Source organism: Microchirus variegatus (assembly GCF_963457635.1).
Source record: "Microchirus variegatus genome assembly, chromosome: 5".
Classification (NCBI taxonomy): domain Eukaryota; kingdom Metazoa; phylum Chordata; class Actinopteri; order Pleuronectiformes; family Soleidae; genus Microchirus; species Microchirus variegatus.
In genome coordinates this window covers 11,422,886-11,440,732 of record NC_139806.1, presented here as the reverse complement: position 1 = coordinate 11,440,732, position 17,847 = coordinate 11,422,886, and the positions used below count along the sequence as shown (strand labels likewise).

Here is a 17,847-nt window from a genome sequence, read left to right as displayed (position 1 = left end):
TTAAATAAATGACTTATAAGAGACACTGTAAGATATGAGGATTTACTAAATTGAGCTTATTGTTGTCAAACCCTCGGTTATCATGTTCACCATCGTTACGTGGGGGTTTATGTGCTAACATCTGTCAAGTGCTTACTTTGTGCTACTTGACTCGATCACAAACCAAATACATTTCTGAAGGCATATTTGCAAATCCAGGCAATGACTAAATCTGGACATCACTAGACAAACTTCTGTTGGACAAGGATTTTGCACATTTTTGTCTGCTCGATTAAACACTGGTGTTTCAGGTTGTGTCGCTCCTTCTGCTGCTTATTGATATGTGTGTTGATTGTTGTACTTCTCACACGCTTGGTGCCGTCGCCACTTGCTGGACCTTTTACACTGTGGTTGTGTCTGTGCTTATGAGGACATTTTAATGATAGTTATCTGTTGAAAATCGAAGACCTGTCTGGATGTGCTCACAAAATTGTTGTGGAAAATGAAATCCTTGCTGTGCTCGCTGTGATACTCAATTACACATGGGTTTAAAAATGTACATCTGTCATAGTTTGATTCCCTGTGCATTTTCAGTGCATTTATACATATATATTTTTTCATTATTAGACATTTAAAATGTGTTTTCATTCATCCTTTTGTGGTACTGAAGACATTTTATTCTGATTTGGTGTGATTGTGTCTCAGAAAGGACCGTCTCTCTGTGTGCAGGTGCTGCTACAGCCGTGTCTCTGCTGCTTATAAATGTTATTTATGAACGCTGTACTGCGGCAGCGATAAACTGCTGCATTACTGTCCCTCCACCGTGCAGAGGAATTGTTTTGATGTCCTGAAAAACCCGACCAGGGAAGACGGAGGCTTTTTGGAAACTTCTGGACTTCATATTTCTGCAGCCAGCTGTCAAATCAGCTCCACTTTGATCCAACTATGTGAATTTGTTGAATTGGGAAACATCCCTCATCTCATCCAGGCCTTCCTCTCACTTGCTCTTCCCTGAAGCTCATTACCTGTTTCCAACTGTTCCACTCTCTCAGTCTGTCTTCTGCATCAGTCTATCCACATCTCTCAGTCAATCTCTGCTTTTCCTGTCAAGATAATGGCTGTTCACATGGCGTGTACTGAAAATGAAAGTGCACTTACTGTACATCGACAGTTTCTCCTTGTGGAATTAAATGCCCTTTCTCTTTCTCTGTAGTGTGGTGCTGTGTGTGTATGTGTGGCGATTTAAACCAAAATATTTTCCAAGAGAATAATGATGGCGCTCTGCTGCTTTCTGGGCTGACCTTTTTGGAAATTGCTTTCCTCGTTAGTATTTATAACTGCTTGAGAAACGAGCTGTGTCTCAAAAGTCAAGGCTGCATCATCCTCCAGGTATGAAAATCACTACAGATTCCTGCAATCTTCAAACGTTAACGTTATCCTGTTACTTTCAAAATAAAAGGCAGTTTCTGTGTTTGTCCGCACTAACAAAGAGCCCCAGAGATTTCAAAATAAAAGCTAGAGGTCGCAAAAAAACCTGGAAATTAGTCATTTTAAAGTTTTAACTTAAAAAACTAAACATGGAAAAAAAAGAATGAATAAAGATATTGTCACAACTATGTCAGGAAATAAAAGGATATTATCATTATTATTATTGTTATTATCAAAATAAAAGCACATAGAAAGTGTCTTTCTCCTTTTTATCTTGCTAAAGATGGCAAAGAAATTAAAGTATAATGATGTGTGATGTATTTTATAAATACAGACATGAACATAAATGAAAACATGGAGGTAAAGGAGGAAAATGTGAATATGTTGTGGATATGGCATGTAAAAAGGTGACACAACACAACACACCTGATCACACACCTCTTCTTCTTTCTCTTGCTCCAGACAACCTCGGTCAGTGCCATTATTTGGAATAGAAGGCCCATTTAAACGAGCCGTGAAACGAAGAAAAGTCTTTCAACAGGAGGGAAATTAACAAAATAAACTACCGCGGCGTGACGGCAGACGCCGAAAAGTGGTATAAAAAGAATGACTCGGAAATTAAAGATGGCAGATTCGATCGGGTTCAGTTTAAGGACGTGTCTGGAATGGTGAGTAACTTTTGTCAAATTATCTTGAGGGTGACTCTGCTAGCTAAGCTATGTCATGTTGGTTTAATTAACTGCTCAAGCTTAGCTCAATGTTAGCCAAGTTGTGCCTCATTGTCAACTAAGTTCTACCTTAATGTTGTATTTCAGCTTTAGCTCGAGCTGTGCTTCATTACAAGGTCAATTGTGGCTAAATGTTAGCTTAATTATTTACTCAAAATTAGCCTATGGTCAGTATTAGACAAGCTGTTCCTCATTGTTAACTCAATTCTACCTGAATATTTGCTTATTTGTTCAGGTTAGGCTTTAGCTCAAGCTATGCTTCTTTACAGGGTCGTTTTTGGCTAAATGTTAGCTTAATTACTTTCTGAAAATTAGCCCATGGTCAGTAGCTATTAGCCAAGGTTTGCCTCATTGTCGACTCGATTCTACCTGAATGTTTGATTATTTGCAATTAACAATTTCAGCTTTGTCTCAATGTAATATGAATCTATATATGATTTAGTTTCACGCTTTGTCCATAAAATGTTAAATGATGCCGTTTCTCAAATCTCAATTATATTGACGACGCTGAAGTTAGCATCCGATTCGCCAGCCTCCGATTCGGCACTTAAGGGGAAAGGTAAGGGGAAATAAACTTGATGCGCAGTGCGACTGTTTGTACACTGGTTGTCTGTTTTTTGTGACACTTCTTGATGTGAAAACATTTTAGACATGTTAGGTAAGACATTAACCTTGCATGACATGCACTGTTGTATTTGTGAAGCTTTTATTTAATTTATGAAAATTCTAAAGGGGAGATTTCACCGTTTTTGTTTTATACTCAGACCTCATTAGAACAGGTCCTGAGCCAAAACCACTGTACCTAGACTTCTCAAATCTGGACTAGATTAATCTACAGACCCTGAAGTTTCATAAAAACACACCCTCTGGTTTGTGAAACCTTTATTCTATTTGTGAAAATGCAATAAAGGCTCAATTCAACGTTTATTCAGCATATAGACCACTTTGGACCAGGTCCTGATCCAAAACCACTGTGCCTAGACTTCTCAAATCTGGACTAGATTAATCTACAGACCCTGAAGATTCATAAAAATACAGTCTCTGATTTGTGAAACCTTTATTCTATTTGTGAAAATGCAATAAAGGCAACATTTCAAGTTTTCCTTTATCTTACTGTCACAACACATAACTGGTTCTCTCACTTCATTGGCTCTGGTGTTGTCCTATTTTCCTTTGCTCATTTTACTTTTCCCCTTCTATTTCACCTTTCCTTTTGTTAAATTAGTTTTATTAGCGCACACCATTATTTATTATAGAAAAATGTGTTATAATACAATAATAATAACACACTTTGTAAGTTATCTGAATAGGTACCGCACTATACATTTAAGCAGAAGGATAAAGATTGACATTATACGTATTTGATCTTCAGAAAACAGAAAAGTACACAAATCTTTACTACCAACACTTCTCTTATGCACAAGTAATAGGAATACTGTCCTTCATGTATATAACTCCATACATTTAAGTCAAACAGCTGTTGATGTACCTCTGGCAGCATAACATTGAGCATGTATTTGATCCTGTCAGAAGACACCATGGCTAAAAAGTCATACCATTTACTGAAATTATACTTTTATTAATTTTCATGAATATAATAAAGGTTTCAAGGTTTCACAAATCAGAGAGTGTGTTTTTATGAATCTTCAGGGTCTGTAGATTAATCTAGTCCAGATTTGAGAAGTCTAGGTACAGTGGTTTTGGATCAGGACCTGGTCCAAAGTGGTCTATATGCTGAAAAAACGTTGAAATGAGCCTTTATTGCATTTTCACAAATAGAATAAAGGTTTCACAAATCAGAGAGTGTGTTTTTATGAATCTTCAGAGTCTGTAGATTAATCTAGTCCAGATTTTAGAAGTCTAGGTACAGTGGTTTTGGCTCAGGACCTGTTCTAATGAGGTCTGAGTATAAAACAAAAACGGTGAAATCTCCCCTTTAGAATTTTCACAAATTAAATAAAAGCTTCACAAATACAACAGTGGATGTCATGCAAGGTTAATGTCTTACCTAACATGTCTAAAATGTTTTCACATCAAGAAGTGTCACAAAAAACAGACAACCAGTGTACAAACAGTCGCACTGCGCATCAAGTTTATTTCCCCTTAACTTTCCCCTTAAGTGCCGAATCGGAGGCTGGCAAATCGGATGCTAACTTCAGCGTCGTATTATATTGTCAGTCCAAAAATTATCAGTTCGCACCAATTACTAAAAGCTAGTTAAAATGGCCGCTGTACACCATGTTGGCTCACTGTTGCACTCAATGGAAAGATTTGTTTGTTCTTGTGTTAAATATTTAACCCTTAAGAGTCCCTGAGGTCATTTTGCGATCATCCATAAAATATGTTTGTATAATAAATAGAAAAATATTAGCTTAGGCAGATTATCAGCGTTACACAAATTCTTGTCTAGCTCTAAACTGGATTTGGCCCAGAAATTTTTTTTTGTCATTAGTTTACCTATTTTCTTGTGACTTATCAAATTCTACCTTCTTTTTTTTGAAGAGGTGATGAAGGCTGCAACAGATTCCTGCAGATGATTACAAGTTGGACACATGACCTGGAGAAGTCAAGTCCTATGGCTGCAGAGAGGACCTTGGGCAAGATGACACCTCTTTGCCAAGGGATGTCTTTCAGAAGGTACTCACTTTTTTGTTTAATTCATATTTACTTTATACTAAAGTGTGCTAACTTTTTTCAGATGTTGGACTTTAAGAATCAGAGCCCAGCAAAATATTTTAGTGCTGTAATCACAATTTTTTACTTTTATATTGCCAGATTTCCTAGTTGTCTCAAGACCCTTGAAGGTTTTATTACTGTCCCAGTTAATGGTAGAGAGTGTGACCTTTGCACTCTGAAAGCCCACTTGATTGTATTAAGAGGTTTGCGTTGACCCTAGGTATCTAAGGGCTATAAAAAGATATTTAAGTGCCGTTCTTGGCATGAAGACTTGATCAGAAAGAGCCACATCTTTTCAGCTATAACTGCGTTTCTGCTGAGCCGAAAGGCAAAGAATGATCTATGTGACTGCCAGGAACCCGCAAGAGGGTTGAGCTGACAGGAGGGGTGGTGCACAGTTTCACACTGCAGATTAAGTTAAAAATGAGCAGCATTTGATGACAAGCACAGCCTGACGGCTAATATATGAGAAGGTAAGAATAGTCGGTGGCAGAAGAATTATTGTACTGATGGGATATTGAAGTTTTCTCAATAGCACCAAGTTCTGCATGGAAATGCAAAATTAGAGTCGCCAGCTTCTACAACGGCACAAAAATTCAAATAAAACTTCAAGACCTATCATGAAACAGTGGCTATATAAAGTTGAGTTTTATATAAAAAAAATTGCACTCATGTTTCCGTTACCGTTTCCAAAAAAATTCCCTCGGACTATGATAATGTGACTAATTTTGATGCACTACACTCTTCGTTACAAAGCATTTGATGTTTGCAGTAATGTTACTCGCCTGGTTGTTTAACCTTACTGTTCTACTGCAGAAGGGGATACATATTTTGTCTGTCTTGTAGCTTCACTAAAATAAATGTTTTCCTATAATATTACCTATTTATATATTATAAAGTCGCTTTTACGGACATTACCACAGACACACTGTAAAAAGATGCAGTGAAGTGGTTTTAAAATGTATTTGACCTAATGCATTTTGTAATGTGACTTGAATAGTCAGAAAAAAATGTTTATTGTTCATTTCCTTCAGCAAATACATTGACCTCGGCCTTTGTTTTCAACATTTAAGCGACATTTCTGGTAATCACAGCAAGGTTCTGCCTTTTGTTTTTACCACATGCGTCTATTTTGCTTTTTGTCTAAGGCATGACGACTCCTGTCTGTATCAAATGATCACTTCTTTGTTTTCTTTTTTTCCCCCTCAAACGTCATGTCTCCTTCAGTAATTAGCAGGTTCTTCCCTGCAGTAAAATGAACTCCCTGTTTTTTTTAGCAGCTCATGGAGGAAGCTGCCAGGCTCAGCTACCATAATTGAAACCATTTGTGGATCAGGTGGAATTCTGGGATTTTGGCATCACCTCAAAATCCCAAACGTGTTATTTTCTCTGCTTCTTTTCTTCAGCCAGGAAGACTGTTAAAGCAGGCGTCGTTTCCTCCCTCCCTCTCTCTCTTTCGTTCACTCTCTCCTCCTCTCTCTCCCACTCTTCTTTCCATTCCCAGAAAGCTTTTCAGAGGAAGAGGTCAGCGTCTTGCAGTTGTGAATGCATCAGCTCACAGTAGATGTGGAATATTCCCCGACACAGATGGTTTCGTAATAAGGAGAGAGGAACTTGGTGAAAGTAAGTCAAATCCGCGTTTGTCCCAGTGACATGTTGATTTGTAGGAAAGTTTGTGTCAAAGTTTGAACTCGCCTCAGTATGGAAAGTGATATCACACAAGGAAGCCGACTCTAAGTAGATTGACTTATAGAGAATGGATGCATCTGTTAGGTTCACAAGGCCACTTATTATATTTCTAGTACTTCATTTGACTACATTTTAGTAAGCATCATATATAGCATGAAATGTGTTACAATGCGTTCTCAGGAAGTGCACCGCAAAATAGTGCACTCTATCCCCAATTATCTTTTTGGAAGGCACACCACGTGGATTATGGTCACTGAGACTGTCACGTCTTCGCAGGCTTTGGAGATATTCACTGAAATGGAACCGTTTTTAAATATATGATTGGATTCAGGTTTAATGTATTTCAGTATTTTGAATTACTTTAATCATTTCTTATTTGTATGCGGTCTACTCTGTTTTTGGCTCACACCTTTCACTGTTTGTGTATGTGATTACTGATAAACTAATACGGTAAATATTACTATAAAGCACAGCATAGAAAGTGGAAAACTTTTTTGTTTTGTTATATGAACACTTTAATGATACTTCACTTTGGCCAATGTTGATCTCACCAATCTGTACAACTGTCCTGAAATGTTCAGCTCCTTGAAAAGGATATGGAGGTTAAACTGATCACACATGGTGTCTTCTTTATCCTGCTGGCTGCTGCTGCGAGAGCTCAAGTCAACCCAGGTAGATATTCATCATCTACATTCATGTGAAATTATGTATGCCTTCATGTATATATTCATTTCACGTGCAACTAATGCATCCACGGTGGGGGACAGGGCTGAATTTGGTTTTCAGTGTGTGACCAGAGCCTCAAGTATGAGGCAGTCCATGTGGCTATGTCATACTGAAGCTTAAAATAACATCTTGATTTTCCTGGGGATAGGTGTGTTGACAAGATGGAGAAAGAAATCAATTTTAGGTGGGTGGGCTTAATGGGTGTGTGCGTGTAAGTGCGCGTGTGTGTGGTTTACCTAATGGTCAGACTGCAAATATCCTCTGAACAAGCAGACCTTTCACTAGCGGGGGGCATATGTAGGGGGGAAAGTTGTAAAACTTTGTAGGCGTAGCTGCATATTGCACACATACATGTTCACGCAGCTATCCTTCACATTGACTTCCATTCATTTTGGAACCAGCGCTAACCTTAACCCCAACCACAATACAAATCTTAGCCCTGACCTTAAATTTTGAGTTCCTCAAAAATGGGGTTCTGCCTCATTAGGACCAAGTCTCCATGAGGACGACTGGTCCTGAAAAGGTCCAGAGAGGTACCAAATGCAAGTGTGTACACACATCCGACTTTTCCATTTAGAATATTTCCACAGTAAAAGACTTATTTGTTCTGCTGCATGTCAGGGAGTTCAGTGGGAAGGTGAATAAAACAGACGCCCCTTAATTACCAGGTGGTGAGAGTAAACACTAACGCTGTGGACGCAGATGCAGCAAAGAGCTGCAAAGTCACAAAAATATAGCTTCTGTTGTCACATATGTATCAGATTAAACTGTAGCTTTGAGATGCCCGACTATTTTAAAGTTTAAAAACTTCTCTCACGTGTCTCCAGTATAAATTATGAAAAGCACAGGCAGCTCAGAGACCCCTCCCTCTTTATTTTGCTTAGACTGGCACCTACACAGTGATGCCTCTGTTTTGCTTTGGATGGTTTGTGGTGCTGCAGGAAGGGGACTGGGGGGGGGGGGGATGAGCCCAGAACCCAGAACCCTTTACACTCACCTCCTTCGCATCCTGAATACACACAATTAAGATTATCACGTACAGGACGAAGGTGAACAGGTTTTACACACTAAAAATAATAATCATAATCTATCCAAATATGTGTTGTACAGAAATATGTCGCTATCCTCTTGGTATGACGGGTGGGCAGATTCAGGATGAGGACATCTCTGCCTCCAGTCAGTGGTCTGAGTCAACGGCTGCAAGATTTGGCAGGCATGTTTGATATACGTTTTCTATTAATTTTCTTTGCTCAACATAATTAACAATGTCATGATTTGAATTTATATCCTCCTCTCCCTCTTTCTTCCTCCTATATTTAAACCCACTGTCTCCTCTCATGTCTTTTCACCTCGGCAGACTTGACTTTGACAACGGAGACGGCGACGGGGCCTGGTGTCCTGACATCATGTCAGAGCCAGACGGCCTCAAAGAGTATCTGCAGGTGGACCTGCGCTCACTGCACTTCATCACACTGGTGGGCACCCAAGGTCGCCATGCTGATGGGATGGGAAATGAGTTTGCACAGCGATACATGATCAAGTACAGCCGTGACGGCAAGAACTGGGTGGGATGGCAGGATAGGAAGGGAAGGCAGGTAAGCAGTGAAAGAGTATGAAATTCCTTTTTTTTATTTTTACAGCAATTGCATACAATTATTCACATATACAAACATGTTCAAAATGTCATCCACTGCATCTTTATGTACTGTATCAGGTGCACAGATGGGCTTAAAGATTTAGACAACTGTTTTATAGATGTTTTCAGACAGGTCATCCCCTTGATTGAGTGTTTATGAATCAACACATTAGCACTCATTATACACTACTGTTCAAAAGATTGGGGTCACCTATACAATTGTTTTGTTTTCCATTAAAAGTCACACTTTTATTCATCAAAAGAGTTGCAAAATGAATAGAAAATATAGTCAAGACATTGACAAGATAATAAATAATGATTTCTATTCAAAATTATAATTTTGCTTTCATCAAAGAACCAGCAAAACTGTTTTCCGCTGTGCTAACATAATTACTCAAGGGTTTTCTAATAAGCATAAAGTGTATTGATAAAAAATGCTTTTCCTTCAAAATAAGGACGTTTCTAAGTGACCCTAACCTTTTGAGTGGTAGGGTAAACTCTTAACGAAACCCAGACATATTTGTTTTGTTCAGTTCAATGTTTATTTACAGACTACAGTGTCATAACTGTCGTAACAAAAATGATTTCACTTTTTCCGATGTCCTGCTCATGAGTGCAAATTTGAGTCTTCTCATGTTGGGCTGGTAGAGAAAAGGTGCCAGGAACAAGTCTGGCCGGCAGCAGGTGGGACAGGAAGGTTTAACTCCTGGTCAGGATAATGAGGAAACAAGTGTGTGAGGGAGGGGGAGCGGCAGTGAGGAAACCGGCAGTGAGGAAACTCTGATAGGTGGACGCAATCGGAAGGGACAAAGTTAAGTAGGCCTGGGGCAAGAATCATTAACTTATTTTTAAAAATACTATGAGAAAATCTGCAGAGCATTACCAGAGGTCGCCATTTTGGACCACCAAAAGAGTTTGAGTTTTGATGCCATCTGGGAAGGAAAGGTGAGATGAGGGATATAATCTTTGCATTTTAGACACCAAACTTTGTCTGCAGCAAGATGTGTCAGAATTGGGAAGCGTGATCATAAATTAGAGGGCTCCAAATTGGTTTGATAATTGATGTAACGTGCCACATATTCAAGCTGGTGACACGCAGCCATTGTGGTGTTCAGTAACTCCACTTTAGAGCTGAAACGATTAATCGATGAATCGATTATTAAATTAATCGCCAACTATTTTGATAATCGGTTTGAAGCTTTTTTCATCAGTAAAACAAGATTTCTGATTGTTTTAGCTTCTTAAATGTGAATATTTTCTAGGTTTCTTTGCTCCACATAAACAAAGAAATCATTAAAACTGTATCATTTTGGTTTGTGGACAAAACAAGACTTCCGAGAGTATCATAATTTTCAGCTTTGACAAACACTGATCAACGTTTTTTTAACATTTTCTGACATTTTATGGACCAAACGATTCATCGATTAATCGAGAAAATAATCGACAGATTAATCGATTACGAAAATAATCGTTAGTTGCAGCTCTACTCCACTTGACACCATGCTCACTCATATGGTTTCATATCTACCACTGATCAGTCGGTCTGATGTCATCTGCCTCTCTTCTGCCAGGTAATCGAGGGGAACAGGAACGCATATGACGTGGTGCTGAAGGATCTGGAGCCTCCCATCATTGCTCGTTTTGTCCGCTTCATGCCTGTGACCGATCACTCCATGATCGTGTGTATGAGAGTGGAGCTCTACGGCTGTGAATGGCTGGGTTGGTTGTCACTTTTAAAGCAATGTCTCTTCAAAAACTTCAATTAAAAGTAATAACAATATTGGACGTGTCCTTTATGGACAGATGGCCTGATGTCTTATAGTATTCCAGACGGTCACCAAATGATCTACAGAGGCCTGGATGTCTACTTTAATGATTCCGTGTACGATGGAGCTTCAGCTGAAAGGTTGGGATCTATTACCGGCTCTGAAGACAAAACAAAACCTTTCTGCAGTAATGTTCTACTAAGCTAACTGAATATATTGAATATATATTGTTTTTATTTATTATACTCATACTCCAAACTGTCTGCAGCAATGTTGCCTCGAATCACCTCCTTTGTGTAGCTGGAGAGAGAATTGTGTGGAGCTTGAACTGATTTGATAATTTCTCTAAATGAAACGATTAAATAAATGGAGTTTTTTAATCTATCCCTCAGACTGACAAAGGGCCTTGGCCAGCTGACAGATGGCACCTGGGGTCTGGATGATTTCCTCCACAGCCACATCTACAATATGTGGCCTGGCTACGACTATGTGGGCTGGAGCAACAAGAGCTTCACCAAAGGTTATGTGGAGATCATCTTTGACTTCGACCACGTCCGAAACTTTACTTCCATGAAGGTAAGGACTCCAGGGGGAAAACTGTACTGGGTATTTCAGCGAACAGTGAAATATGTCTGAGCTAATGTCATGCAGAGGGCCTGCTTCTGGGTTACGAGGCTGCAGCGAATCTTGATGGAGGCACGGAATGTAGAATGATGCAAAATAGCATAGCAGCGTGGAAATTGTGTGTAATTACCTGCAGCCAAGGAGGGTTTTTTGGGCCACATTTGTCTGTTTGTCTGCATGACTCAAAAAACAGAAAAGACAGATTTGGATGTAAATAGGAGATTTCTGGAGATGTCAGTTATAGCCAAAGGAAGAAAATATGTCTTTGAACAATGTGTCCTGCATACAACCTGAAACTAAATGGAACTCCATTTATACATGTTTTCTGACTATGTGAGTGTGTTTACACTGGGAATCTGCCAGTGTTTTCTCAAGTATTTGGCTGAACTACAGCCAGAGAAAAGATCCTGTTTTTGACAGCACAGCAGGACATTTTAGTCATCACTACACTTTCTTACATCATCTTTCCTTCAGATCTTGTCTGCGAGAAAAATTTCCATCTTCCTTGTATGATGCAGTACTTCTGAAATCATTTTTTTTTTTTAATCACTCGCTCAGGTTCACTGCAACAACTTGTTTAGCCGCGGGGTGAGGATATTCAAACAGGCCACCTGTTACTTTCGGTCAGGATCAGAGTGGGAGACTGACCCGGTGACCTTTCGGCCCACCGCTGACCGTGTAAGCCAAATTGCCCGCTTTGTCACCGTTCCCCTCGGAGACCGCACAGCCACTGCCATCAAATGCCGCTTCCACTTCGGTGACCTTTGGATGCTGTTTAGTGAAGTGGCCTTTCAGTCAGGTAAAAGCAAGACAAGTGAGGGTGGCTGGGTTTTAACTCACTGCCAACGCGTTTATAGTTTGACCTTGTTTTTCCTCGTTTTGACGTCAGAAACTCGTTTCTTTCACTCGCAGGTTCGGCGGTGTACAATACATCGCTGACTCCTCGCAAACATGGACATCCCACAAACATACTCCCAGGTCAGCGTCAAAACCTTCTGATGTTTTTATTTCTCTCTGCAGTGGCTGTAGTTTTGGTGAAGTGACAGAGAGGCAGTGTTTGGGGAAAAAAAAAAATCTGAAAAATCTGGCAGACGCAAGAATGCGAGGCTGCTGGGAAGTGATGTGGCAGTAAATAAAACATGGAATGACTATAATCTTCAGTAACACACAAAAATAACTATATATATGTATATGAAGTTTATCTTATATAATCTTTATGTTATTTAATATACTCTACTTTAATCTTATCTCAACACATTTTTTTTAGATGTTCAGAAGGTTTTTCATTGTTTTTACAAAACTGGTTTAGTTTCATGCTTCCAACTCTGATCTCTTATGTATTATATTTTGTGTTTTAAAAGGTTGCTTGAGTAAAATCTAGATTTTTGGGTTAAAACTGCCCCCTAGTGATAATGTGTGAAATGACATCTGGTGTTTGTGAAAATCAATGTTATTTTGTGGTATATCATGAGTGATAACTGTGATGCATTTCATTCAATTAAATCTGTCCAAATTCTCCTGTCCTGCTGACAGGGGATGATCCCACTCATAAAGTGGATGACAGCAACACCAGGATACTGATTGGCTGCTTGGTGGCAATCATAGCCATCCTTCTGACGATCATAGTCATCATCCTGTGGCGGCAGGTGTGGCAAAAGATGCTTGAGAAGGTGAGGGGAGAGGACTGTGTTGGGAAAGTACTGTATGTAAATTTGCACATGAGGCGATGGCAGCACGGTGGTACAGCTGAGTCGTGCACAAAATTCTGTTAAAAGATGATTTGACCTTAAAACCCAAGGCCATTGCTTTTATGTGTGCGGTGATTGTATTTCTTGCGGATAAAATACTGTGTCATAGAGTAATACAGTGTGATCTCCTATTATATTGTGTTATTTTTGTATTCATGTTACATACACCCTTGTTCATGTAATGTAGGCCTTATAAAAACCACTCGTAGGACAAACTGAGGTGACACTTTATCTATCTTAAGGAACACATATTCATCATTAACTAGGTGCCTACTAACATAAGTAGCATACTAGCCATTTGTTAGTAATCATTAAGCACGTATTAACACCTTATACTACCAGACCTTATTCTCCCTCTATTATGATATGAATTAAGATTTTTCCTAAATAGCGTGCTTAATATTTAATAATAAAGGGCTAGTATGCTACTTGTATGCATTTTAGTAAGCACCTAGTTAATTGTGAATATGTATTTCTTAATACAAAGTGTTACCCCATATTGTATTTTTGTTTTTTCTTTTGGTAAAATGTTTAACAAAAATTCAGTTGGAGATTGAAGATTTTTTTTCCTTCACATAATTGCTACTTACTTTACCCCACATGACAATCCCCCTATTATGACCTCAGACATCTTTTTCAGTATTCTTCTTTTTTAACTCCATCTGTTGGTCTTGTCTGTTTTATTTCGTCTCAACTTTTGCGTGTTTAGTTTATCTTCTAATATAAAGTTATTATTAGTAATGATAGTGTTATTCTGTTTGCCCAACAATTTGGACAGCAGACCTCAACATCTGCATGTTTTCTTAGGCCTCTCGGCGCATGCTGGACGATGAACTCACAGCTCGTCTCGCTGTCCAAACCCAGGCCTTCTCCTTCCACCACTCGTCCCTGTCCACTGACGACAGCTCAACCTCCAACTCCACCTATGAGAGAATCTTCCCCCTGTGCGCTGACTACCAGGAGCCTTCACGTCTCATCCGAAAGCTGCCCGAGTTTGCTCAGGCCACAGAGAACGCTGGTAAGATGGTAACCAAAGGGAAGTCTTTCTTGTGTTGCGTAGCTGCCAGCGCCGTCGCTCCTGTTTGATTATTTCTGTGTGGTTCAATTAGGAGCAGGCACCTTAACAGGTGGTTCAGACAGTGCCCCCCACTATGCAGAGGCAGACATCATTAGCCTGCAGGAGTCCTCAGACGGCAGCAGCCATTCCATCACAGCTGTCAACATGAATCTGTTTGCTGGCACAGATTCATCCATGAAAGAGTTTCCCAGACACAAGCTCACCTTCAAGGAGAAACTGGGAGAGGGCCAGTTTGGAGAAGTATATGCAGTTTTGTTTTAGCTCTCATCTCTGTTGGCATTCATTTTATCACCTAGAAATACACACAGTGACGTTATTAAATTGATCGTTTGTTCTCCTTTGCCATAGTTATGTTCATGTTTCTTCATATATTTCCATTAAAAAAAATAAATGATAGGAATTGCTGTGATAAAAAGCACCAGAGCGTGAACTGCAGTAACTATACAGAGCATGCTGAAACACTTAGCGATATTAAACAGCCGGTTCCAAGTGGTGTCAAGTTGATGGACCGATGAAATGTGTCTCTATTCAGGTGCACTTGTGTGAGGCAGAGGGCATGCAGGACTTTTTGGGTGAGGATATGTCTATAGAGGGAAACAATGAGTCACCTCTGCTCGTTGCCGTCAAAACCTTGCGAGAAGATGCCAATAAGAACGCAAGGTAAAAACGACTAGTTTTTTTTGTTCAACACATTTAAGGCAACTTGACCATCTGTGTTGTCATTTTACTCCTGTGCTGCAGGAATGACTTTCTGAAGGAGATCCGCATCATGTCCCGTCTCAGAGACCCCAACATTGTCCGTCTGCTGGCCGTGTGTGTGGACACGGACCCTCTGTGCATGATCACTGAGTACATGGAGAACGGAGACCTGAACCAGTTCCTGTGCAACCTCAGGCTGAAGCAGAACGCTGACCAAGACCAGACGGAACAAGAGGAGGAAGACAGTATGGTCAGGTAGGCTCAGATCTTTACATCTGATTTCAATCAGAGATAAAACCAAAACATTTCAGTATTGCCCAAAACACAGCATGTAATGAAAAAAAAACTCTATAAATAAAGTTGAGTTTAGAGCTGAGAATAAAAAAGGGTGCCATTACATTCCCGCTGGTGTGGAGAACACGGGAGTAGCATGCTCGTTACTCAAACAAATCCAGAGTTTTATAAGCAGTGAGTTACACAAACAGCCGCCAGCGATCACAGTATTAAGTCCGCGACTGTTTTTAACCGACGTACAAACACAAAAATTTTTAAGAAAAGTTCAAATAGAGATCATAACTAACCATTCTGACACGTCCTGTTGCAGTCTACATACAACTTCTACTGTGGCTTCTTCTTCTTGGTTCGCGTTCAACTGTTGTCATGGTAACATGAGAGTGCCGGCGTCGACACTCCCCTGGAAGCAGTGGGTGTGTTTTTACCTGGGTCTCATTCACATGTAAATGACCAGGCACAAAACCGAGCGTTCTGAAAAGGGCTGTTTTGGCAGGGTTATTGAACTGCTATTGTGCTTCATCCTTATGATATTTTGACTAAAGCATGACACAGACATGTTCATTAAGGCATCAGGGATTAGTTTAACTTAGGGTAATGGGGTATAATATGGGCTCTTTAAAGGATTCTAAAGATCAAATACAAAAAGCAACATTAGGAGGGTTAACTACAGTACTTATCTTCCCTCTGGTGCTCTTTAGTTTGGGCAGATAGTAGTGAAAGCTTTGGGAATGCCACTTTAAACAGGTGGGTCTTGATCAGTGATTTGAAGGTCTGTAATGAGTCAGAGTTCCTGATGTGATCCCTTTGTCGTACATTTTATTCTGTAAGTAGTGAAACAGATGTATGCACTACTTATGGCTTCTGTTCATTTGTGTTCTCAGCGGCAGTAAACTTATTAGGATGGCTGTGCAGATTGCATCTGGCATGAAGTACTTGTCCTCCCTCAACTTTGTCCACCGTGACCTGGCCACTCGCAATTGCCTGGTGGGTAAGAACTACACAATCAAGATAGCCGATTTCGGCATGAGTCGAAATCTGTACAGAGGAGACTACTACAGGATTCAAGGCCGGGCTGTGCTGCCCATTCGCTGGATGTCCTGGGAGAGCATCCTACTGGTGAGTGCCGTGTGGAGCGAGAGGACGTCATTACTGCTGATAACACTGACGCGTATTACGTTATCTGCTTTCTCAGGGTAAGTTCACCATGGCCAGTGATGTGTGGGCATTTGGTGTGACTCTGTGGGAGATTCTGACTCTGTGTAAGGAGCAGCCGTACTCCCAGCTCTCTGATGAGCAGGTCATTGAAAACACGGGGGAGTTCTTCAGGGACCAGGGCAAACAGGTAAGCATCCAGAGTGTGGTTAATTGAGCACAGAGGACTTTACTTACATCTGTGTGTCACGGTGCTTCCTCACAGGTGTACCTGCCAAAGCCGCCATGTTGTCCTGAAAGAGTCTACACTGATCTGATGCTGAGCTGCTGGAGGAGGAACGCCAAGGAGAGGCCAAGCTTTCACGAGATCCACGTTCAGCTGATGGAGAGTCTGGCATAGTAGATGTGACAGAATTTCTCACTTCTCAAATTTTATTGTTAATACTTGCTTGCTAAAATGTTGCGGTAAATGGAGAGCGTGTACACTTGAATGAGCCTTTTATTGTAGATACCATGCAGATTAGCACACTTCAATCAGTGTATTTACACTTCTGTATATTTATTAATTACATTTTTATATTTATTTATAGAGTACTTAAAAGTAATCCCTAGATTTTGAAACACAGATGTGATTTATTTAATTTTTTCATATATACAGTATATGTGGCCTTGGTTAAAAGTGCCTACTAAATGAGTACATGTAAATAAACATTAACTTCTATTGCACATTTATAAAAGAATGTCCCCCTTGTGAGCATTTCTGTTTTTGCATTGTTTTTTTAGCATAAATGAACCTTTAAAGATTGTTTTCTGGATGAGAATGTTTTATATATCCTGACCTATTTAACAAACATGTTTGCAGATGTAAGTTAACCTTATTGTTAAAGATTTTTAAAAGAATGAGTTACACCAAAGAGCTTTGTAAATTAAAGAAAAAATGAACATTTACAGTGTGTCAAGCTTTGTTTGTCACATACTGGATATAAACGAACATGCAGCACTTTTCATCATCTGTTTTTGCTTTATTTTTAACAAACGCATGATGAGATTTTTTATTTTTGACCAATAATCTTACTGGCATACTTTACAAAAATAAATTAACTGTTTAATTTTTTTAAAGATTAGTGAAATTAAAGAGCTATGTAAGTAAAAGTTAATGTTTTACCACTGACTGCCCAGAAGCTTTGAATATATGTATGTATATATATATGTTACAAACTGAATTGTATCTATTTTTTCAAATTGTGGGTTGTCATAATTTAGATGCACAATTGTTTATCGGTTTACTCTTTCTGAAAATTCAACCCAAAATGTTTGTGTTGACCAGGAAGTCTAGAATTGTGTGTATCTATACTAGCTGTTACATGATCAATAGTTACCCATAATTGTTTTGAAATAAGTTTTAAGTTTAAACTCCTTAATAATTATATTTTAATAATAATATTAATGTAATATTTGTCACTTTTTGCCATTTGGACCGCCTCTCTCGCCGCTGTGGACGCTGATTGGTCGGCTGTTCGCTGACATCCATTCACACCACGCTCGGCAGGTTCGCGCACATAGGCTGCTGAGCTCTGACCGCAGTCCGGTGGGCGGGGCGTTGATGTGGAGAGAAACTCTTACC

At 39.6% G+C, this 17,847-nt stretch overlaps 1 protein-coding gene across 1 annotated transcript; it reads left to right on the top strand.

Moving 5' to 3' along the window:
* Positions 1 to 7,096: 7,096 nt before the first annotated feature.
* ddr2b (discoidin domain receptor tyrosine kinase 2b) lies at positions 7,097 to 16,623 on the top strand (the record flags this gene model as incomplete). Its single annotated transcript, XM_083890011.1, has 16 exons — positions 7,097 to 7,172; positions 8,337 to 8,439; positions 8,584 to 8,821; positions 10,434 to 10,581; positions 10,666 to 10,768; positions 11,021 to 11,204; positions 11,811 to 12,051; positions 12,165 to 12,230; positions 12,786 to 12,922; positions 13,808 to 14,018; positions 14,110 to 14,318; positions 14,611 to 14,738; positions 14,820 to 15,032; positions 15,953 to 16,187; positions 16,264 to 16,413; positions 16,489 to 16,623. 16 exons carry the CDS (start codon positions 7,097 to 7,099, stop codon positions 16,621 to 16,623), a joined length of 2,577 nt encoding a protein of 858 aa, XP_083746137.1.
* Positions 16,624 to 17,847: the final 1,224 nt, after the last annotated feature.